This window comes from Lepisosteus platostomus, chromosome 11 (genome assembly GCF_059453375.1).
Source record: "Lepisosteus platostomus isolate fLepPlt1 chromosome 11, fLepPlt1.hap1, whole genome shotgun sequence".
Classification (NCBI taxonomy): domain Eukaryota; kingdom Metazoa; phylum Chordata; class Actinopteri; order Semionotiformes; family Lepisosteidae; genus Lepisosteus; species Lepisosteus platostomus.
Window position 1 is genome coordinate 5,911,734 of NC_142621.1, and position 24,151 is coordinate 5,935,884.

Here is a 24,151-nt window from a genome sequence, read left to right on the forward strand (position 1 = left end):
AGTGCGGGGTCTCCCCCTCGACTTAGCCTCAGTCAGCGCGGGGTGTCAGTTATCACAAAAACAGCTTGTTCCTATAACTGGGAGTCTGTCAGCAGCCTCCTCGGCAGACTCCGTTTACGAGGCAGCTGAGGATTGATGGAATTCAGGCAGACGCACTGTTCCAAATCCTCCAGAAAAAGCTGGGACACCGTGCTTGTATCAGGTAAGTGACATCTCAAGCTCTGGCAAATCACTCGTACAGCAGCACCTCTCCTCTAGCAAAAGACACTAAATGGAAATGAACACACAGCGAGGACAAATGCATTACCTCAACAAACTTCCTCTGCCAGGATTCGAGGATAGCAGCGGCCTTCTCCTCGTTCCAGTTGATGTCATGAATCTCATAGTCATCCTTAAAGTGCTCATAGAGTTGCTTGGGACTCATAAGGAGATACATTGTCTGGAGGGCTTCAGCGCTGTCGGGAAACCACAGTAATTATGAACACAGGCCACGCAGATAATACAGAAGTTCCATATTGAAATTGACATTATATGAAAATGTAATTTTCTTAAGCTGTTTATAAAGGTCATTATTAGGAAAACGGATCAGCAGAACAGATCAGCAGAAACTGAAAAGCAACACTGCAATCTGAAAGAAGGCACAAATAATTCCCAGTAACATACTGTATTTGTATCTTGTAATTCAGCGTTTCTGATTGTACATGCATGCGTGTGTGTGTGTATGTGTACAAGCACTTGTGGGTCTGTGGCTTAAAACAGGTGTTCTGATTTCAATATGTATAAACAGATGGCCCAGTCTAAGCTTGGCACAGACTGGGTAGCTTATGGTTAGAAAAAATGAAGTGAATGAGATTATAATAAATCATATCTCAAAGTAATGTTTGTGGGTTTTCATGGCCCGTTGTAAAGGATTGTATCACTTCCACTGAGATTTGCCAGGGTCAAGATCTGGGCAAAATCCCAACTTTGTCACTCTATTCCTTTTCACAGTGGTTTTAAATTAAAACAAGAATTTAAAATGCTTAGGAAAGCCCAGAGCTCAGGTTACAGGGCTCTAAAAATTTATTTTAAATTGGGTACTTAGAATCCCTTTTAAGAATAAGACATTTTGGCATTTATTTTACATTTATAACTAAAAAAAACAAGTTCAAAGCGTAATTAAGGTATATAATCCTTTTTTAGGTCACTGAAAGACACACTCCTTCGGATACTCCCAAACAAATAAGGCCAAGGTTTATATGGCTGTCCATCGTGTTTAATTGGTCACTCCTATGTGGGGGTCAGAGGTGGAAACTGATCTTCCTTCATGCAAGGAATTCTTCAGATGTGTGAGGTTATTAGGAGTCAGAAGTCCCTCTCTCCCTGGCCTCCACGAGGATTTTCCTGTGACAGACACCAACTCTCTGCTTTTCTCACCTCAGTAATGCATTCTGGGAGTCCTTAGTCCTACCGCCCAAGATCAGCTCCTCCTGCCAATGCATGAATTTCTTAGAGAACCCGTGACAGCCACCACGCAACTCCTTGGCAATGTCAGGAACCTGAGGAAAATTAACCAGGTAAAGAATACAGCATGAACAACGAGGTCCACTTAAAGTTATCAAAGTTACAATACACCAGAATGCACTGTTTACACCCCAAGTAAAGTAGAAAAGGGACCATATGGTGTTACACACCTCACGCAATCCCTTGTTGGGGGCGCTTTGTGGGCAGTCAGGATCATCGGGCTCCAAGCAGGGACGATTCATATAGGCATGTCCCACCTGTGCCTTCTCCAGCATTTCGCGGAACCCCTCGAGCGAAGTGAACTGGCTCAGCTCTTCCATTAGCTTGACTGGGTCCAAGTTCATCCACTGGATGTCTGGCATTCCCCTGTTGAAGCAATATGCACATGAGTCATATGGTGATAACACAGGATCTCTGCTGGCTGAAGACACTGCCTGCTTGAGATCTGCCATAAGGATATTAGATACAGAAGCAAAGTCACTGCTGGCCACAAAACTATCACAACTGTACTACTTATCCTTGAACTCTCCAATACCCGCTTGTTAACCATTAGTCTGTACATATGTTAATGTCCCTAGAATAATAGCATAGAAGCAGGCAGAATAAATCCAGGATACGCTATCAGGCCAGGTGGTTTATGTGCCATTTTCAGTTTTCCAATTTCTTGTTATTCCTGAATCGCAAAATAACAAGCTTGAAAAACGGAATTGATTTTAAATGAATGTCAGGCTATCTGTGCAATCCCTCCCCTCGGGCTGCAGGTTGTACTTTTGGTCGCTCTCACTCAATCTTCATTGCCAGTGCCAGATGCAATGTAAAGTACCGTATATTATCCTGTTACACGGGGCAACAATGCAGGGAAAACCCAATCTGCAAGCTGCTCGCTCCTATTTCTTAACTTTGTGCATCGAGTCATAACAATTACCACTGGCTCTCAAACATCTTGATATCACTCTGGAGAGGGCTGGGGATCTGAATAGTGGGTAGAACACAAGGGGACAAGAAGAGTCTCTCTTGCGCTCAGTGACAGTAACATATATATATAACCTTTGTCAAAAATACAAAACCTCAGGAAATAATTAGTGATTTGAATTTTAAGCTTTGGAAACTGAAAGGATTGGCATATGCAACTATCAGAACACTGGTTCTCAACAGGTAGTTGAATTGCTAGGAAATGTACTGGCTCCGTTGGAAAGGACTCTGATGTTCTAGATTCAGAAAGGTCATATTTTGACTGGTGTGTTGTTCCTAGGGGTTCCAGTGAAAATTCTCTGACCCTTGTTCTCAGAACAAGGCTCTTGTTCTTGTGCTTGACTGTACTGAACCTGTACTGCTTTCCATCCTTTTCAACACTCTCACTTTTTCTGAACTGACTGTTGCTTTGATGGGCTCCTCTCTTCCTCTCCTCTCTTCCTCCCCCCTCACCTCCCTCCCCATGAGCTACAGCTCTCTTCTGAGGGGACGTTAAACCATTAATCTCTTCATCTGTAAAATATCCTTTTGTCGGTTTTTCTCTCACACTTACAATGAGTGTATTTTTTGGGGGGCTTCCCCCTTCCCCCTTTCTGTTCCCTCCTCACACCCATCTGAGAATTGCAATTTTAAAGAACGGTGAAGAAGGAAACAGGACAAAACTGACAATTTTGCAGCATGGCATGGGTACCCCACAATATCTGTGAACATGGATGAGAAACGCGGAGTCTAGTTTCGGAAGAGACGATTTGCTTCTTGCTTTTTTTTTTCTTTCAAGAGTATTTGCTTGTGGTGCAAGAAGTGCAATAACCCACCTACTAACTGTGTGACCCCTTTGGCAGAGCAGTTGTCTGACCTCCCTATGCCCCCAGTCCTACTATAAAAGTGGGAAGTGGCAGGGGATTGAATGAGATGCTTTACCTTGACTGGGCCTGTTCGAAAGAAAGGTCCCTTTTTTAAACAAACTTTCAAAAATGAACAACTTCTACACCCGCTTTTAAAAAGATCTGCAGCACTCTCACCTGAGCCACAATAAAAACCTGTCGCAATGTCAAATACTGTAAAAATACAGACCAGAACATTTTTGAATTGTTAATGCCATTACAACGTTGCACGCCTACTGAAAAACAAAGCTGACGCTTTGCATTGTAGTGCATCAATTTTAAAAGATTCAGAATTTTACATATTCTGCTTATGAGCAAGGTGGTGAAATGTCTTGCATAGATGTGTACACGAAGGTGACACACGCACACTTTCTTACACCTGCTTCTCTTATTTTTCCAGATGTAAGTGAAACATAAAGTCATTTGTGCAGGGGTGCCCCCAAAAAAGAGATAGGAAGAAAAATAGGGACACATTCAAAAAGCAGCCAAACTCTGGGCTGAATCTCACTCCAATAATTCATGAAGAGTGGCTTGGAATAAAGCTGGGTCTCTGAGATTCCCACATACCAAGCGGCCCTGCTCTTGCCTGCAAAGAGAGGCTCCTTTATCTGCTATTTTTTGCTTGAGTGAGCTAGCCCAGGCCCTTTTGTTTTTCCATAGATTGCTGCTCTTTGTTCTCCAAAGTTTTTCTCTCTCTCTTCTTTCTCCCTCTCTCTCTCTTTTTCCCCGTTTAAAAAAAAAACTCAGCTGAACTGAAGCGGAAGCTGGAGAGGACATTAGCTACAGCAACCCCCCCCAAACACACACACACACACTTTTGATCCGAACTTGAAAGTAAAGGCCTAAGGAAAAATAAATACATTTTTTTTTAATGGATGCTCTTCAGCAGTTTTGGTGTATTAGCTGATTAAGAAAAAAAAACTGCATGCAATATTTTTGGTCATCCCTTTTGAACCCAGATAGGGCCTTGCACTGTTAAAATCACCCCTTTGGATAAGGTCACCCCCTCTCTCTTCATGTCCCAGGTTAATCCCCATTCACTCCAGCCACAAGTGGCCACTACTTGGTTCAGTCGCTAGTTAATCTACGTCCCAGCAATGGCAACCACACATTATTTTGAATTCACTTCAGAAATCGTCCTATGATTTGTTTCCTTAAGCTCTTGCTAAGCACTGTTGATGGAGACAATTTTAATATCGTTTCTGGGACAAATGATATAATGGCGTGCATATATTTGTGCATATATTCAAATTTGCTGAAATGGTTAAAATGTTACTTTTTAATTGAAGGCATTGTATAGAAACGGGTATATGCCAATTTACCTAAAACTGTAGCAATCATGTATACACATGTATTTGTTCATACATTACCGACAGTTAGGCACACTGCGTTTACATAAACTTCAATTTAGGAGAAAAAAACAACGAAAGCTTGCTGAGCCCGTCCCTGTTCTTAAGTTTTTTTTTGGCATTCTATAGGCCCGTGGCTTGAATAATGCCTGTTTTATTTGTTGGGCAACTTACAGCTTTGAGCAACGGTGATTAACATGAGAATGAGCGGTGTTACCGGTTGCTGACAAAGCAGGGCTCCCTCCTGGGCCCCCTCACTGATGGACACACACTCGTAAACTGAAAGAATGCTTACCATTGTCTGACCCAAACTCCCCCCACACACCCACAGACCATCCCCTCCCTCTCCCTGTCCACTCTCTGCCGATCGGCACAGGCTTTCCCTGGCTGGAGCCGGAGCTGCAGGTCCCTCTGCCAGGACTGAGGCACACGGACAGTTGCGTCAAAGGCCATCTCTGTCGATAGCCAGATTTTTTGCTGTCCTCAAATTACTTAGAAATTCCAATTTCTTTCATCGACTTGTTCAAATTTTAAAAGCTGAAACAGCTTTAAAAGGCTGTTAGGTCCATGTATTTTTAATATCCCATCAGATATACGTATCGTTTTCATCCTTTTTAAACAGTGGTCAGGTCTACCCAGTGTATGCCAGACTCTGCTGTGGCTGTTTGCCCTCACTTTTACAGTGAGAATGGACCTGTGGCAACAGGAGGTCAAGAGATCTCTGCCCCCAGTTAAGGTTGTTGTCCTGTCAGCATAGCCATAGGTGTGAGCAAGATAAACCAGGGATCCGAACAGCTGGAAAAACTAAGATGACAAAAAGGCAGATATCGTGACTGCCAGAAAGTAGTGGTGGATTCCAGAAAGGAACAGCAGAATACAAGGAGGCCATATGGCTCTTGGTTCCCATTTGTTTCTATTTCTCCATAATCCCACAGTTTGTACTGGTTTGAGTGGGAGCACGCAGTGAATACCTCTGCAAACACAATGAGAACATGTAAACCTAACAGTCAGCAGAAACTGGAATTGTACCCAACTGGATCCTGGAGCTGTGAGGCAGTAGTACTAACCACTTTGCCTCCTGGTGGAGGAAGGGAGCTCTGTAAATAGCAACAGCAACTCTCTCACATGAGGGGCTAAAAAACCCAGTGAAGGATTACGTGGTATCTCTCCTGCATGATAAGCGCCCAGCATGGCAATGTCTAAGAGTGTGTGTGGGAACATTGTCTGCAGGAAAGATGCAGGCATCGCTTGTACTGCAGCAGTCCAGTGCTGACGTGCTGGGACAAGCCTGGCATCTGAACATTTGCAAAAAGGGACAAAGATTTCAGCCATGATCATGCCAAAACCATTGCAGCATTCGGCACCTCAAAAAACATTGTTGTACAATTTTATTTTTAAACAGGTGAGAAACTTACGGCAAGTAGGCAGAGCCCCCTTGGAGTTTAGCACCTTCCCAGAAGCAGTCCAGTGGAGTCACAATCATGCAGGGGAATAGCTTATCAATCATCTGGAAAGCAAAGAACAATTCGATAACCTGTTATGGACCTCCCGTGTTTATGTTAACTTAACAAAAGACAAATCACGTTGAAAGCCTATTTTGGTAAAGACGTCCCATGCAGTGCAAGGATTTAATTTGCATTTAGGTGCTACATTGGGGGTTAAAACAAGGAAACGGAAACAAATTAAAGAAGTAGCAATGAAACAATCGTGATAACGATGACAGGCCTCCGCAGACGAGGCTGAAATTGTAATAGTTTTCAAATATAATTAGCTGCTTCGTGTTACATCCTTTTCACATCGTTTTCCTCATAAAGAAAGCCACACTCCTCAAAACCAAAGACAAATGAACAAACTGCTTACTTACCCTTTCAATCATGACGTTCTCGATGATTGGAACACCAGATTTGTAGCAGATTTTGTTTAGATCCCAAGACCTAAATAAAAACAAAGATGAGAGTGAGGCTGAGACGTTCCAAGCAACGTAGCCGTTTTAAAATATAAAGTTGTACACGCTCAGAAGGAAACTTACTTTCCATACAAGGACACCTGCAACTTGCTAGCTGCCAGTGCTGCCTCCAAATGCTGCAACAAAGCCTCCTGTGTAAGAACATTAGTGCCTTCATGTTTCGAAGTCTGGATGAGCATCTGGGAGGTGAAAACTGCCTCCTCTCCCTGCTTCTCCTTCGTGTACCTCAGCTCTCGACTCACACGGCTGCCAGCTGTTGGGACAGTATGCACAATTGTGACAAAGTGGTGGCAAAGACAGAAGAGCGCACATTGTCTTCCTGCTGAGTTCATACTCAAAATTGTTCATTCATTTCGTATTGCAGGTTCCCCCAGCTGGGTGAAAATGTCTCCCTTTCTTGACAAGAGGAGATAACTCATCAAACCTTCTAGCCTTTCCACCTGATGGTTTCATATAATCACGACCAGAGGTTGCATCACACTTAATGGTTCCAGAAAGCAAACCATAAAAAAGAGCTATAGGTGGCTTGTGTGCAGATGTTGTTTGAGCTTCTAACTGGGCTTTAAGGATTTACAGGATTACAGCCAGGGTAATAAATATGTGTAAGAATGACTTATATAGAGTTTCTATGTGGTAATTTCTAATTTTCACCCAACACCTCCCTTTCTCATTGATTTTCTACTTCCTACATAGCTCTGCAGCTCTAACCACAGTGTCTGGCTGAACTCCAGGGAACAGCAGACCCACAGCAGCGCCAGAGAGAGAGAGACACGCTGCAAGCAGGCAATCTCACTGCCGTATTATTACAAGATATATATTCCTCCACTGTTTGGGTTGTCGTGCCTTGGGAAGAGCTCGGAGGAGTGCATTCTGCCGCATGTCTGAAACAATGCCGACCACATACATGCCTGTTAAAGCTCTGTCAAATACATTTGAAGACAGATGCAGAAAAAATAGGGCAGTCATTTGAGCACGCACACTCATTTATGCTTCTTTGCCAACTTGAGCTGAAGGAACGTCAGACACAAAAATCTGGCCAAGGCAATGAGTCAAAGCTACTCATTGGGTTACTTCTGCAAAACAAACCAAGCCAAATGAATCTTGCCTAAATCCCATCACAAAAGTGTAGCAGTAGTAACTGAAAGACCTTGCCAGGAGTGGAAAACTCCATTTTCACCTGCCTTGTTTTCTCTTTTCATTCAGGTAGCAATTAGAAGTGAATGTTTGAGGTGAATCCAGTAAAGACACCAGCCTGTAGGAACTCTCTCGCGCTCTTGCACAAAGATGCCATAAGAGTAAAATTCCAGTCTCTCCATGAGGATGACAGCTTTTTGTATCTCAAAAGGTCAGCTCCTGTCATAAATGACAACATCAAAAACCCCTGGGGAAGTAAGGCATTTAATGAGAACTTTTCATAAAACAACCAGAATAAACGTCGTTCATGTGGCATTTAGAATTTTATATAAAAGCATCAAAGCACTGAGAGGAAACTTCATAGGCCAACCCCCTAATTAAGAGGGACCAGCATGAGAAGACAAGGCAGGGTATCTGCTGTTCCGCCAAGGGCACATGAAACACACCGCACTGCACTACAGAAAGCCGCTCTGCCCTTGGATCTGCTAACACACCATCCTACGTTAGAACAGCAACCAGGAGAGGCCAGCCTCGCTGTCTCTCCTCCCCCTTTCCTTCCCTCCTTCCCCCTTTCGTTTTAATTGATAACGCAATTTATTCCTTCAGAGCTGGAATTTACACTGCTGCCGAAGAGAAATGGCTGTGCTTGTTCTTAAGTCAAAGCGCACCAGACTAGACCCAAACAAATCGTTCCGCGCTGTGTTTTACACCACCCTACTCCTCTTGTCACTATTGTTTTTATTGAACTTGACTTTCTTACAACACCGAGAGGAAGGAGCGTTTTGATTGCTGTAGCTGCTAGACGTCTCGAAATGAGCTCCCCCTGTCTCGTTTAATTTCGCCTTTTCTCCAGTTTAAACATGTCACATCCACAGCCATGCTTCGCAATAATTAGTATCTATTCAACATTCAAGCATGTTGTGACTGAAATCCAGAATCAGATAAAAAAAAAGACATATGCAAGAAGACGATGCCATTTTAGACACTTTCTCAAAGTTAGGGCAGTCTCAAAGTATAGCTTATGGATCTTAAGCAGGATTTTAGAACTCTGCCTTACCTTTTATCATATAAGGTTTAATGATGGTTTAGTACAAAGAGGCATTAAAAATGCAACAAATGCTATTCATCTCAATGCTCATTGGTTGCATTTTAAAGGTTATTTGTATATTTAGTACACTACTGAATAGGGAGCTTCTCAGCAATTTAATAACACTTCCAAATCTTTCTCAAGTCTGTGTGTATCGATCTCAACATTCATATACTGTATGGAGAATGTATACTATCTATAAAGAAACACATTTCTTTCATTTTGAATTTTGTGTTCATTTTTAATGCATTGGGGCATCTGCAGGAACTGAGCTTCAATCTCTCTCTCTGTAATTACAGGGCTCCTGAAGTAAATTATAGCTATTTGTGTCTCGTTCCGCCCATCTGGACCACCCAGACAGGGACTAAGGCCCCGCCACTCAGTGACTGCTCAGCTACTCACCAGATGGGAACTCTGGTGCCTGCTCTCTCTGTGGCTGCAGGCCCTCGCATTTAAAGAAACAGACACCAAAATATTTTAAATGTTGGGGGGTAAAAGACGCTCTGTGTTCCCTCTTCAGGGGTTACATTGTATTAACTTGTTGTTAATACACAAAAAAATAGCTGAGCAACGATAAGTGAAGTCCTAAGCAACACCTTAAATTGAAAAAATTGAGACCTTGTTGCTTTCCTGTTGAATTTCTGTGAGATGTCTCTTTTAACAACACCCTACAGTATGGTTAGCCGCCTTGTAGTTTATGGATTCCACAGTACTCATATTTATATACTGTAACTGTGAGGGAATAGGCATTTACTGTACATATATTCCAATATTTTTCATTCTAGTTATTGTCCGTGCCAGAAAAAAAAAGGAAACAAAATCCAGGATCTTGTCAGACAATTTTATACATACACATACGTGCACACTACGGACAGTAGAAACAACACAATGGTTTCAGATACAATGGCAACAGGATTTAGGAGGTGGGGGGGAATCCCACCCAGGGTAAAGCACACGGATCAGGCCCACGCAGAGGGCCCACAAGCTGTATGAATTGTGACATGTAATTAACTGCTGAGGTGCAGCCCCCTGTGCCTTGGTGTCACCCCCACGGCTGGGCCCTGTCAGGCCCAATCTCACTCAACTCCATCCTAACTGTGCCTTCACCCTGCAGGCAGGATCAGAAACGCTCACCCCTTGCGGGAAGATGCAGAACATTATTATGTTGGATTTGGGGTATCAGTATGGCACACACCAGTGTCTTTTCTCTTTTACGGACAGGATGCGGAGCGAAGGTGATTAGGCTGGTTTCCCTATGTGTCAGGTTTCATTTATCACTGGTTCGGAAATGGTACTTATTTGTGTCTGTTGGGAGGTCATTTATCTTCTCAGGATGGCAACAATACCACGAACATTACCCAGCCACGCCATACATGACCAAGAACTTGCTCTTTCCATTTTCTGCTATTTTGCCATTGATTTCTTAAACACAGCACAAGTGCTCAGCTTTTGTTTAGAAGACTTCAACCTTCTCAGACTGAAACAAAGTTTTTTTTTTGGGGGTAAAACCTGGCGTTTTATAGCAACCGCTTCATCTTTTGAAGGTCACGGTGAGCTAGAGCCTAACTGGAAACATGGTGGGACTACAGCCTGACCGGGATGCCAGTCCGTTATAGAACATGCTCCTAAATTACACTGACTTCCTGCTGAAAATATGCCACAGTTGTATTACCGAATGACTGAGTTTTGTTTTCAAGTGGTATCAAAAAGCACAGACTTTATCGTCACAAATCCACAAACAGCCTCCGTTAAAATATTTTGTTTTCCTGAAGGTGTGCAAAGCCTTTAATTAATTGAAATACCACATTTCAAGGCAATGTAAGAACATTTGTTATTAGTGATAATCGTTTTTTTTTTCCAGGTCCTTTTCCTCCCTGCCGTTGCTAATCCATTTGATCCAATGGTCCATTTCAGTTCACTTAGTACTTCTGAAAAGCAGACTAATCAGTCCCAGAAATGGAACATGGTATTCTAAGTATCAAAGTGGCCCATCTTAATATTTGCTGCATTCCTTCCCTTGCATTCTGGTTTAAAGCACAATGGAAACCATCAGATCCCCCTCCCAGTCTAGTATGGATAAATCCACAAAAACTGTAATGACTGACATCTAAATATTTGCTAAGGGCACCCCCATATTAAATTAGCCAATCCCTGTTAATGTTTAGGGACACGAATGTTAAGTTATATATAGGTTTAGTTAATAAGCTACACACAATATCTCTTCCAATGTTCTACATCTCTAGGCTCTGTGGTGCAATTGACATGGCATGGGCCACCTTCAAAGTACCATGGACCAGATTAGCTGGATTAGGAAACCACTCAAAGGACCCATGCTGCTTTGGAGGAAGTCTCACTGGGGAGAGTGTTGAAAGAGCCATTTTTACCTGTTCCAGCCACCCCAGTAAAACACAGGGAGGGTTACAGAGCAAATATTTCCATATCGCTTTTCAGCTTGGCCCTGTCAAAACACATCTTGTCCTTTTTTCCCCCTTTGTTACTCCTTACAGAGCTGTGACCGTACTCTTAAGACTGTCTAGAATCTGGCCCTTTTACAGGAAAACAAGTCTTTTAAAAATAAATCTTTTTGCTCCCCTCTCATTCTCAATACCCCCCACCCCACCTCCCTGTTTTGCTAGAATCCAGTAGCAGATGGGTGCTGCACCTCAGCTCCTAAAAGAAAGAACTCGGGCTCCAAAGAATGAATGCAGGCCTTTGTCATTCCTTCTGAATGTCTTTCAGATGTTTCCCAACAAACAGGAAAAAATAAAGCAAACTTTCACAACAAAAGCAAAGAACCAAGGCTTCTCTACCAAATAAAACTATGCAAAGGGGAGGGGGGTGGCTTCATACCTTAGCTATAGAAATACAGCGTGTGTGTGAGTCTGAGAGAGGGACGGAGAAAGAGAGAGATAGAGAGAGGGGAAGAAAAAGACTCAATTACCGAGCGGGATGCTGTTGAGGCCTGCTTCATGCTTGGGGCCTAAACAGGCCTCTGGTGTATATAGGAAAGGCCTACCATTCAGCGACGAAAGAAAATTACCACAACATGAAACTGAAATTAAGATTAACTTAAAAATCGAGAATTCGAAAACGTGTTAAGGTTAAGGAAAGCACCATAAAAAAAGATTCATTTAGGATCTATTCAGACCTGATACTCCTGTCAGGGTTGACATAAATTTCCACTGGTGTTGGCATTTAGGCACTAGCCATTTCCATATGTATAGGCTTGCCTGTACTAATTATGCTAATCATCCCCACTGTTGGCTGCTGTGAAAAATGGTCGCATTAAGCACTCCACTGCCTGCTAATGCGGCTTAATGTGTGGTTGAAACATACATTCATCCCGTTGTGAAAGGCAAAATTTTTCCACATTGCTGGCTTCATTCAGACCAGAAATGAATTTATTGAGCCCAGGGACCGTTTTTTTTTTCCAAGCACCAAGAAGATGTTTTTTCTTCTTCTTCTTCTTCTTCTTTTTGAGGGGGGGAATGGTGCAGGGAGATGGCAACAGGAAAAATATTCAAAAAAAGAGGTGACTGGTGTCGCTTTATGTGATCCAAAGCAAAGAAAACTAACTTTCTTCACAGAAAAAAAACAGCTCCAAAATGACTGAAATTGAGAGATTTACAGAAGTTTCAGTTACCTATCCTGATGGGTCAGCACCATGCACAGATCCTTGGACACAGTCAACAAGTTTACTTATGCAGGATTAGATTTTTACAGCATTGAATTTAAAAATAAATAACTTTGACCTTGCTTGTCAACCTTTTTGAAGTGAGACGTGTATCACAAGCAATGACAAAGTCCGCAAGTGCCAATTGGAAACTCCATAATTCAGGGATAATCAAATGAACATTTGCGAGATCGTGCCGCAGGTTCGTGTAACAAAGCTACACCATAAGCAAAAAGGAAACCAATACTAATATCAACGTGATGACATAACGCTTAACACCATCCAATACATGTTTTGCACAAACGCAGAAAGAGTTTAGACTTTGTCCATAAATGAATACTGTGCCCACTGCTGGATAGTCCATTTACTGTTTAGTGATTCGCATGTTAGCCTCTACAGAAGCAATCAAATGATAAGCAAAAGGACCTTAGTCCATTCTCCAAGAACTAGATACATTTTAGCTATGTATAGATTACAACTATTTACAAAAAATGGCCATATACATAGATATTTACACATGTAGTTGGAGAGATGGGGGGCTTCAGGTAGGGGATGTGTGGAATAAACACTTTCTGCGGACCCAGCCCGAGTCTGGCCTTGTTATTCTTTCTACTCGTGAGGTCTGCAGCTCAGCAGTTACAGTTTATTTATGTAGCTGGAGCCCTGTGGCTTGCCATTCACCTCTGATAATGCTTGATAGAGCTTTCTTTCTCTTGTACCAGGCTGGGGACAGGGGAACTGTGTATTTTTTTGATGAATTATTGCATTTACCTTACATTTTTATTTAGAGAACCAATCTGAATGCAAACATATCTACTGATTTCCTTCGAAAGCCTTGTTTGTTTGAGTCCTAGAAGGTGTCAGCAGTGCTCCATCTGGACCTTTCTATTCATGCTGTGCGTACATGTGTGCGTGCCATTTTTTACTACACAGAGTCTCATTATAAAACATTTCAAGATGCGTTATAGAGAGCCACAACTCAAGTCATACAATCAAAGTCACAAAACATTAAATCCCTCTAGTCTTTGAATGTATTTCTTTGAAAATCATCTTAAAAGACGTGTAAGTTACACCACAAACCTGACAACATATCTCGAAAAAGTCACCTCTTGGTGAAGAAAGCAGCATTTGATCTTTTTCTTCAAGGTGTGGGAGCCAGAAACTATGGTCTTTGAAACAGATTAAAAAGACAGAGTCTGAATTTTGTTTCCTCCTTCCACCCTAATCTACAGCAGTAAAGAATTTGAGATGTGTCTGACACAATTATGTTAAAGTTTGGCCAGGAAAAGAACCCTTTTTCACAATCTGAAAAAAACAGAAATCACAGTAGTCTTTGTTTTTCTAAATAGCCAGTTCAAACTGATGCTCTTTCGTAGTTAAAACATGTACAGTTCATGTCCTTATGTTTGCTCAATGTGATGGATTTAGCTATCCTTCCATTTTTCGTCCATTCAACGGTCTGGAGCATGGATTTACCAGAAAGCTGAGCCGTATTATGCTCTTTTGATTGACATTTTGTCAACATGAGAAAGCCGCTTTTTCCAAGAAAGGGTGGGATGTGAAAATTCCCACATGGATCTGTTCTGTGATATTGAAGCAAGATGTCGGCTGGGGTATGCCTGGCTTGGAAGCAGGGAAGACTGGTTTTCCAGTATGGATTAAACATTTTCTGTTAAATTTCACTTCTTTTCTGTTTTAAATGCATCAACTCACAATATAATTCTTCATACCTAAAGAGCGTTTCAAACATCCTAACAATGCATTAGATGTCTGTGTCCCTAGATGCAAACTAAAATATTCCCTGCTGCACTAATCAGTATGTCCCTGTTCTAGAGATGACTGTTTTTTATGGAAGTTCTATTATATTAGTTTTTATAAGCTTGACATGTAGGAAGTAGGGGACCATACACATCTAAGGAACAAAATTTAAAAACACATACTTTTCAAATCTTCCCTGCATTGTTCCTTCTCAACATTTCTCTTCTTTATCCTATTCTTCCTAGTCTAGACAATACACCGAAAGTCCCATTATCTATAGGGTCTGCCCCTTAACTGAGGTTTACTTTCTGTGCTTGGTTTTCCTTCCCATCTTTAATGTTCTAATTTCTATCATTAAACCCTAACAGCATATCCATGGACGTCCCCAATGCCATTAAGTGCAAAGGAACAAAAATGAATCTCCAGAAAAAAACAATAAAACAAAATGTAAACTGTGTGCATTCCATTGATTTGTACTGGCACAGATGAGCATTACTTAAGTTAAAAATTAAACCAGACACTGGCTAGAGAACCTCATCAATCACCATGTTTCATTCTGCAGTGAATTTACGTCTGAGCAAAAGCTTTCTCTTTTAAGTAGTGTCTTCTCAGCTGCTTCTGTTCAATGTGAAACACAGCAACAAATAAAAACAAAACGTAAACAGTAATTGCCTGCCAAGGAACCATTTTTCAGGGCAATATTTGTTCTAGAACTTGCAAACAGGCAATATTAATGTGGGAAGCACCTTCTTGTGCTCTTTACTCAACAGTAAAGATTTTCACACTTCATTTTTGACAAGTAGGAGGAAGCAATTAAAATAATGCTTGGTGGTCCCATTTCACATGCAGGGTAAACACACTTAGCAGTTGCAAGCACAAGAGGTGTAGGCCAAAGACTCCTTTGGAGATCTGATGGAGGCACAAGCTGCAAATGTCACAGCTGGTCTATGTCAGAGGAGGGAGCATCACCTTAACACTTTCAGCTCCAGCTGAGCTCCTTGTACGTGTAGCACACAAATGCAGAGCCCAACATCTCAAACTTGGTGCGAGGAAAACAAAGAACCTCAGGATGTAACAGTTAGTAAAACTGGGTCAGATCTGAGATACATCCTAAGCTAAACCAAGACATTTGTGCCTGGTTAGGCTTTGGAGATTTGAATATTCACATGCCCTACAAAACTGGAATGCTGCTACACTGGCAATCTTCCTCAAATCAAGATTTCTTGAAAGCCTTTAAAGTTTTTACAAAGACACGGAAAATATTTAAGGGGTATTCTAGATGCTGCAAACAAAGCTTTGTACATGCTTGAGGGCGCAAATATATACAATATATACATCTGACAAAATACATAGATAATAGGATCTATAGCCTATATACCTTTATTTTGTATTTGCAGCACAACAGATTTTGATTTCCAAATACTCTTTATTTCAGATCCAGTCTTACCCCTACAGGCCTATTGAAGTGCTTCCAAAACATAAAATGTGTTTTCATGGAAAATCAAAGCAGAAAAAGAAAGCTGTCTTCTAACATTATGTTTCAGTCTTTTCTAAAATATTTTGACATCCTCAGACAAGCACAAAATGGCAATAAGCCTCGTAAATAGCTACAGTGTAGGTATCCTTTGCATGTCAAACTTAACTCCAGTTATGCTGCAGCAGCAATGTGTTAGCAATTGGAAAAGATAACATATAAACAGCCTCCTGTTTGTAATATAGAATTCTGTGTACTAATTTAACTCCCCCCATAGAATCCCTCTCTATTCATGTGTGTGTGTGTGAGAACTAAACTCTCCTTGTTACCAAACCACTTACTCTCCATTCAACTCAGAGCAGCTTTGTCAATGGGCTATTGGGGGAAACAACGCAGGCAGAAACTTTAGAAACAGGGACACAGCCTCTTAAAGGAGCAGCACTTTTATACGCTATTGGCCTTTCATTCACAGCAATAGAAAACATCAGTTTGCTTTAAAACATCACGCAACTGAAACTGCTAGATTCAGTATTCTTCAACAGAACAGTACAAACTTTACTGGTAGTTTGTTTTGAAATATCATGTTTTGAAGAGCCATTACAACTAAGATGGCAAATATACTGAAAACGTCCGTCCAGAAAAACATTAAAGCGCATCAACAGCAAATAAATCGAGTATGTTTGGCAATGTAAGCGACAGCAGTGCTCCGGGAAACCGCAATGAGTTTAAAGCAACGGGAATCTGTGTAAGTAAGCTATTTAACTATTGGCCAGATTGAAGCTGTCATGTACAATTTTGCGTTTTTCTCAATAAGACCAGAAAAGGAAAGGCTGAGTTAAAACGAGAACATTTCTTTACTGTGCACGAAACAGGTGGGTAAACTTCAGTAGTATTCACTATTTTTAAGAAAGGGGGTTCCTTTATTGTTGAATGGAATCCAAGAATAGTTTCAGACCACACAGGGAGCAATGGGGGAGGGTCGGAGCCCGAAAGATGGCTAACGTTTCACACAGCACATCTGCTCTTGGGATCAGCGGCGTGCTAAAGCCTAGAGGGCTTAGAAAGAATTTGGGGGTGTGAACACCAAATAAAACCCCACCAGCTTCAAGCTGTCCAAATGTGCAAGATAAGAGAATCCCACAACAGTCGTGCAGGATGACGGGAAGGTAACTTCGTCAAACGAAACAGAGGAAACGCGCCCCAACAGACAAGCGCTCCAAAATTACTTTGTAACCGAAAACGGCGTGTTGTGTCAGGATCAATCGTGGCTCACGTGTTGTACAATGTAAAGCCCCGGATTTCACTTTAACAGCCAAAACTTTATGTGTGCAATCAAAGACAATGAAAGCTACTGCGCTGCAATTGTTATATAACACGAAAAACAAAGATATGAAACAATAAACTGCAGTATGTCTGAGTTTGTTTAGTATTGTAAGAACTGTTTTCAAAATACAGTCTTGAAACCTGTCACCATATTCATTACACACACCAGTGATAAATGGTTGACCTTCTCCAGAAATAGACAGCAAACAGATCAGCTGAAATGACAGCTGAGATGGTACCACGCTTCTTATCTACCTCCCACCTTGACGGCACAAAAATGCACCCCCTTCTAACAACGTGCCTTTTGAGAGTCGAATCCGAACTTTTTACTGACCTTCCACCCAGAGTTGCTCTATGTCCGTCTCAATGGCAGCGACCCGCAATCCAACAGCCAAGGCCCCGAATACAAGCAGTCCAATGAAAAGGACCTTTCCACAGTGCCGCTGGATTTGACAACCCAGAGAAAAGAGAAGAGCCTGGAACCGCGCCCGAACCCACAACGGGGCTTTCTGTCCCACTGCTTTACCCTGGAAGGAGGGGAGAGAAAACAAACATACACTTTCGTGTTACATACAAGATGACCGCTCTGTTTGTCACTTTCAACATAGTTTATAACGAACAAAGTATCATAGCCAATCGTTTTTTCCATTGCCGTACAGTAATGTATTTTCTCAGACAGCTAAAACACGCGGGTTACACTGTTAGACAACTTTATACAACTATCAACAATCTCCAGCAAAGCGTTAGATCTAGCCCGATAAAAGTTAAAGGACAGGGTGAATGGGCGAACATCAGAAATGATACTATCGAATTAGTTGAATATTATCCTCACTCGGTATTTTATTCATGAGGCAAAATATGGATCATTTCAGCTGTCGAATTTACACTGCGAGCAGCTGACGTTCTGTCAAGTTTAGCTCGGAAATATGCCCAGCATAAAGACAGCTAATGTTTTAGGTGTATTATAACACTATGAAGTTAAATTCATTAAGAAGTCCTCTTTGGCGCTTGTGACCCAGGAGTTATTGTCCTAAATAAACCCTAGCCGTCTCTTCGGCCCATTTTTTCGAACTGTCCACAGCATGGGCACGGACATGGGGGGTAGCGCACATCCATGACTAATCTAGAACCAGAAATGCATGTTATTAGCAATCCAGTGTCATTACACTCGCACCCACCGCCTCTAATCTGGATACTGGAAGCAGGATGTGATGCCTCGTGTGTCTTTTTAAAAAGCACATCTATTAAAAAATAAATAAATGCGAATCTCCATAGTCTACGTTCAAATATTAGCGGATTAGCATTTTCGGAGAAGGGTCACTTATTAACAAATGTAAAATAAAAGCGATTTTATGTTGTCGCTATTTTCTTTTAGAAATCAGTAGCACACGAACAAGAAAACCAGAACACGGGACCCTCTGTTATAAGACACATGACGTCTTATTCACCTTTCCAGTTTGTTTCTATCATTTTCTTTCCTTCATGGACATCTTTTAATCTCATTGTCTATTCTGAATTGTGGATATAGATTTTTTTTTTACACCGGTTTTGACACCTATCCAAACCTTCGTGCGGTTCAGTGATGGGTCTGTCAGATAAAACTTAATCAGTGAATTCCTCTCGGCGACCCACCACATCTTCAAACAAACACAACAAAGTTCTATGGATTCCTTTCATTTTTAAAAACAATCTCACTTATACTATAAAAATGCACGCAACTGAAACTTGATATAGACACTAAACGATTGATATAAAGCTTCAATGTACAATTTTTATATCTTAAATATTATTAAGAACGGAAACTTTAAAAGCGTATACGCTTTGAAGAATTATATATGCCAATCCGTATAAACGCACATTTACGAGAATAGAAACTTTGACATCTGTAACATTTTAAAACTTAGGCAGTGGTGACACTGTGGCTGAAATGCTCAAGCAAAACATACTTAGTATTATAAAGGGGGGAAACCAGTTTGACATTTCTCGTTTAACCCCCCCACCCCACCCCCCCTCAGTTTCCACAGTCGAAATACTACGATTTTTAAAAAGAAAAAGGTTGGTTAAGAGTATAAGGCTTAAAAGCTTAACACGAATAAAAAGACATAAACCATTCGGTATGCACTCAATTTGTAAGAAGAAGTGTTCTGTCACCTTAGAAATCTGTTTTAACGCGAAAGCAGCGTGGCAGTAACTGGGTCGCCGGAGCAGATCCGAGTTCGCAGCCGGTGGAGAACGCGTGTAACTTGGGGGTAAATCTCCAAAGATACCGGCCCCTTGGACTCTGAGATCCGAGGCCATAGTCCAAACAAGAAAACGAAGCACACAAGAAAATGAGGAAGAACAATCGCTGCGGTTTCAGCAAAAGCAACAATAATCCAAGAAGGAGAACAAGCGCATCCACCGGGTTAAAGTTTGGAGAATATCTTCTAGTCTTTCCTTGAGCCAAAGTCTTGCAACTCCATCCCAACATTATGTGCCCAAATCCTTATAGATCCTTCAGTCTTCATTCGCCCAGAAATCTTGTAAAACAAAGTTAAAAACCAGAGGAAAATCTCGGGCAGATCTCTAAGTCTGCTTCTGATCCCGTTGCAGTAACATTTGGAGAAGGGAGCCCCTTTGCAAATCCTGAAAAGGGTGGTTTGATGGAAAAGTGCTCTGGTTCTCATTGGCCAAGGAAGAGGCAAATTACTTTGCAAACATCTCCTATTATTAGCTGCTAAGCAACAGCTCACCAAAGTGGAGAGAGAGGGAGACCACCCAGACAGTCCTTCAAATCATCGAAGGGAGGGGGAGCAGGGGAGGGGGCGTCAGGGAGAGGAAAACTCTTTCAATAAAACCCCGCACTCTTGTTGCCCTGCTCTGCACATTTCCAAATGGTTCAGTTCGCTTTTAAAGAAGAAATCGCACATACCATCTAGTGACACAACAGATACGGCTCTCTCCTTTTAATCCCCCCAAATCAGATAAAAGAAAAGAGAAAGAAAAAAAAATTAGGACTTATTTACAGTTATGTTAACGCAACTCAACGTTTCTTGGGAGTCTCTGTTGACGTGACAGTTTGTAAAACGTTGCCTGTTTATTTGCAATGCCTCACACCTCCTAATGATCTTAATGATTATCCGGTTTTAATCACATTTTTCAAATAAGATTACTGTCACGGTGCATGAAACTGAAGACCACAGAAAAAGGGAATGTATATTATTGTCTGTTTTATAGCAACGTAAAGAGTTATACTTCTGTGACTGCGTATTAAAGTAATTTAATTATTTTGAGGCAATTAAACATTTCCACAAAAAAATGATGTTGCCACTTAATTTAGCCTAAGGTAAGAAATTGGAGGGTGGAGTTCTGCTTACCGTTATTAACAAGGGATTAGTCAGACCTTGACACACTGTTCGCCTTTGATGGGATTATTTACACTTTACAATTACTGAGGTCTAGTTGTCACAGAGAATATATCCCAACATTTGAACTTAACCCTTTGCATGACAGCAATTCACATTTTATGCCAATGCTGATTAGCAGTATTAACTTTTTAAATTTTACATGCAGTTGTTCAATTTCCATCGTCTCATCAATCAATTTTATACCTTGTTTTACATAAAGGGGGCCTTTAACGCACTGCGTTTGTTCCTTAAATATTCTTTTCAGTGTTCATATGCCTCTGGTCTGACTAACCTGCACGTTACGCGGGGTGTCCGGATGCATTTGTGTTGTCAGTCGGATCAATGAACCGAAAACGTTTTCGTTAAGAAGTCCATAGAGTTATTGATATTGATCCAAAACCAGAACTGCTAGAAAATACAAATACAAGGTGTGTTTTTTTTTCTCTACGTGTGATAAGTGTGCGGACGAATTATGTTTAAAACAGATTACTATATGATAATGAAAAACAGTACCAAAAATAATATTCATGCTCACATCGAAGAGCATATATAACAACTTATCACCGTTGTCTGTAAAAGTGTAACTTTTTTTCTATGACTTCTAACTCATGAATAGTGTGTTGAAGATGCTTTAGGTAATTCTTATTAATCGCATTTACTGGTGCTATGCCTCAACCGTTAAATAACCATCATACCTATATATACGTGATAGGTGCGGTGGAAAACATTTAATTTTCTTCGACAGCAAACATAAAAGCAGCTAGTTTGGTGAATTCTGTAGATTATATCTCACAGTACAAAATGCGAGGAAAATGTATTATATTCCCTTTGTGCTATTCTTTATGTACATCTTCAAGTTTAATATTTTATCTACTGGTATGGTGCATTATGGCTTTAGAATGGCACTGTTTGGGGGGGATGTGTCTTTAGAGGGATGGTCTTCGTCCGAATAAAATAATAAACAATATAAATAGTAATAATACATTTCTAATTTAAAAGAAATGCGATATTTGGGGATCAGAATAAAAAAAAAGTTTGCTCAAACAAATTATACCAATAGCATTTATGTATCATGACTTGTTGTGCCATGTCAAATAAAGCAATAACCTCCTTCCGATCTCACCCGTGGTAAGTGGGATAAAACTATGCCCAATAGAGGACTAGGTGAATGTCATGGGATGGGCAGAATTATTCATCCTCGATGTCCAGGTTTCTTAAATGCTGCCCTGTCTCTTTGAACCAAAACCACAAATGACACCCTAGAAATATGAGGACACCAGCTCTTTTGCAGTCCACCCATTGTGACTGTCCACACGATACCAGCTAATAATAATAACAACATCAAAAACAACAACAACAACAACAACAACAATAATGATAACTTCTACAGCCTTGCAGTTGGTAACAGTTCTTATTGTGAATGACACTTAACAACAAGCCTGATCATTGTTTGAGGATTATAAAAAGGGCAAATATCAAAGGTGAATTAATCTATTTGAATCCCATTGCATTCAGAGACTGACAGTTACTTAAACATGCATTTTAACTTGCTGTTCTTTGATTCCAGTCCATTCTGTAAAAATAAAGCCATTTCCTTCAGGCACAATCTCCTCTAATCTCTAGATGCTCTTACAGTTAGCAGTCATTTACTTACCGTGTAACTTGAATGACTTTCCATTTCAGGAAATATCTATTTACAATTAAATGGCAATATAGACCTGGGCTTTCCAGTCATGATCCCAGAGGGCTGGTGAGTCTGCAGGTTTTCATTCTATCTTAGCTTTTTTTACCTTAAATCCATTTGTTATTAGCTTGATTGGACCAAAGCTGCACAGCTGCTTTAAAGATATCTAGAACAGCTGTTGGCACATCAGCTCTCCAGGACTGGAATATCCCTGACACAGACAATAATTGCACAGGTACAAATGTTTAGTTTAACCATTTTAAATATTAACCATATGACTTGGCATCACCAAACATAATTCTTCAGAGAGTAACTCCCATTACGCCCATTCTTAGATCCCATTATTTATAATGGGATCTAATATAATATGCTAATTCAAAGCTTCACTGTTTTTTTAGCACAAGAACTGCAATGTTATGGTCAGATGTCCTTTCTTGTCTTAAAAACTGGTTTAATGATCCCCCTGCTTTGTTTTCTGTAAGCACCCACTCTTTCTACATCTTTCTTCTTGTGCATTTGATATACTTTGGACCTCCAAAATGTTAACAAAGAGTGCTATAATGCAAGTACAATGTTCAGTGTAGTACCGTGAATGTTAAATTGTAATTATGTAAGTATACTTTAATATCCCTTGACTCGTATACTTTTCTAATTCTGTCTGTTTCTTTAATCTTTCAGGTGTTGCAAGGAACTACAATATCCTGCTTTGCTTGCTTTTCTATTCTTCATGTAAATTAACATCTTGGTAAAATAAGCTCTTGAAGGTAGTTTCTGTGTACCTCTTACTAGCATCTAGTAATCTCTGGTGCTGAATGACAGAAAATAGCCCCACGGCTGGACATGTCTAAATCCTCAATTGTAAACTCTTCTAGTGGGTGGTACAGTCATTTTTCTAATCTGCCATCTACTGATAGATCTGTTGTCCGCACTCTGCACATGCCGCACAGCTCTGTTGGCATTTCCATTTCAAAGTGGCATGAAACTTAGCCACATTTCCATTTCTGTCTTGGAGTACATTACACATACTGAATCGTTACATTAGTACAAACATTAGTCTTTGCATTTCAATAAAGCTATACATTGCTATAAATCTGTAGTGGACAGATTTACTAAATTAGCACAACATTACTAGTGTATGACTATCATAGATGATCAAAGCATAAGAGCCAATAATCAATCAAGAAAGGAAAATCAGGATATACACATATATCACATAGAGGCAAATATGCTGTATGCTGTATGTCAAATGTCAAATCAAGATGAAAAACACAGTCATCAATCTGTCACTTGATGTTCTGTTAAAGAGGCTGAAAAGGACTTTGACCTTCCTGGCTATTTTTTATTCAAACAAATTCAAAAACCTGAATACAGGACGTCCCAAGAAAACAAAAATGTATAAAGACTGAACAACTGGATATACACTTGGGGCATCAAAAGCAGCAGATAGGTAAAGGTTCGTTCACTGCACATTAAACACAGCTGTGCTAATGTTCATTGTACAAATGGCCATCACATGGATATTTTGGGTGGCGGCACCACCCGTAACCTACCCGCTGAAATCCCAATTTGTTTAATTTAATAGAAGAAAAAAGCAGATGGAAATTGGAGCTAATGTGGAATGTGAAGAATTGCCCTGTGTGGTAGAGAGGGCCCCATTAAGCCTAACAAACTGAGGGAGGTCTGGGCTGAGGTCTGCAGGCCTTGAATAAATAAACTGGGGAGATGACCATGCGCTGTCCAGAAATCTGCCATCACACAGCCTCATAACATAAACTGCCCTAGTCCCAGTGAATTTTGTATGTTCATTTCCATAGCATGGAATGGTTCTAGCTCAACAGCAGCAATGTGCAAAGACAACATGAGGTTTATTTATCGTATAAAAAAACCCAGAGAATGCAGAAATGATAAGAGTATGGGTACTAAAAGGTCTATGATATTTCAGAAAAATTTCGGAGTGA

General features: G+C 40.8%; 1 protein-coding gene across 1 annotated transcript in view; it reads right to left on the reverse strand.

The window, feature by feature from the left end:
• The window catches only part of ptch2 (patched 2), a 35,699-nt gene extending 15,763 nt beyond the window's left edge, over positions 1-19,936 (reverse strand). Inside the window, exons 1-8 of the mRNA XM_088598115.1 lie at positions 19,275-19,936; positions 17,458-17,650; positions 6,738-6,927; positions 6,573-6,642; positions 6,124-6,215; positions 1,674-1,869; positions 1,417-1,538; positions 308-455 (exon numbers count right to left, since the gene is read on the reverse strand). Coding sequence (XP_088454241.1) covers positions 308-455; positions 1,417-1,538; positions 1,674-1,869; positions 6,124-6,215; positions 6,573-6,642; positions 6,738-6,927; positions 17,458-17,650; positions 19,275-19,421 — 1,158 coding nt within the window. The 5' untranslated portion in view covers positions 19,422-19,936. The remainder of the gene's footprint in view (positions 1-307; positions 456-1,416; positions 1,539-1,673; positions 1,870-6,123; positions 6,216-6,572; positions 6,643-6,737; positions 6,928-17,457; positions 17,651-19,274) is intronic.
• Positions 19,937-24,151: the final 4,215 nt, after the last annotated feature.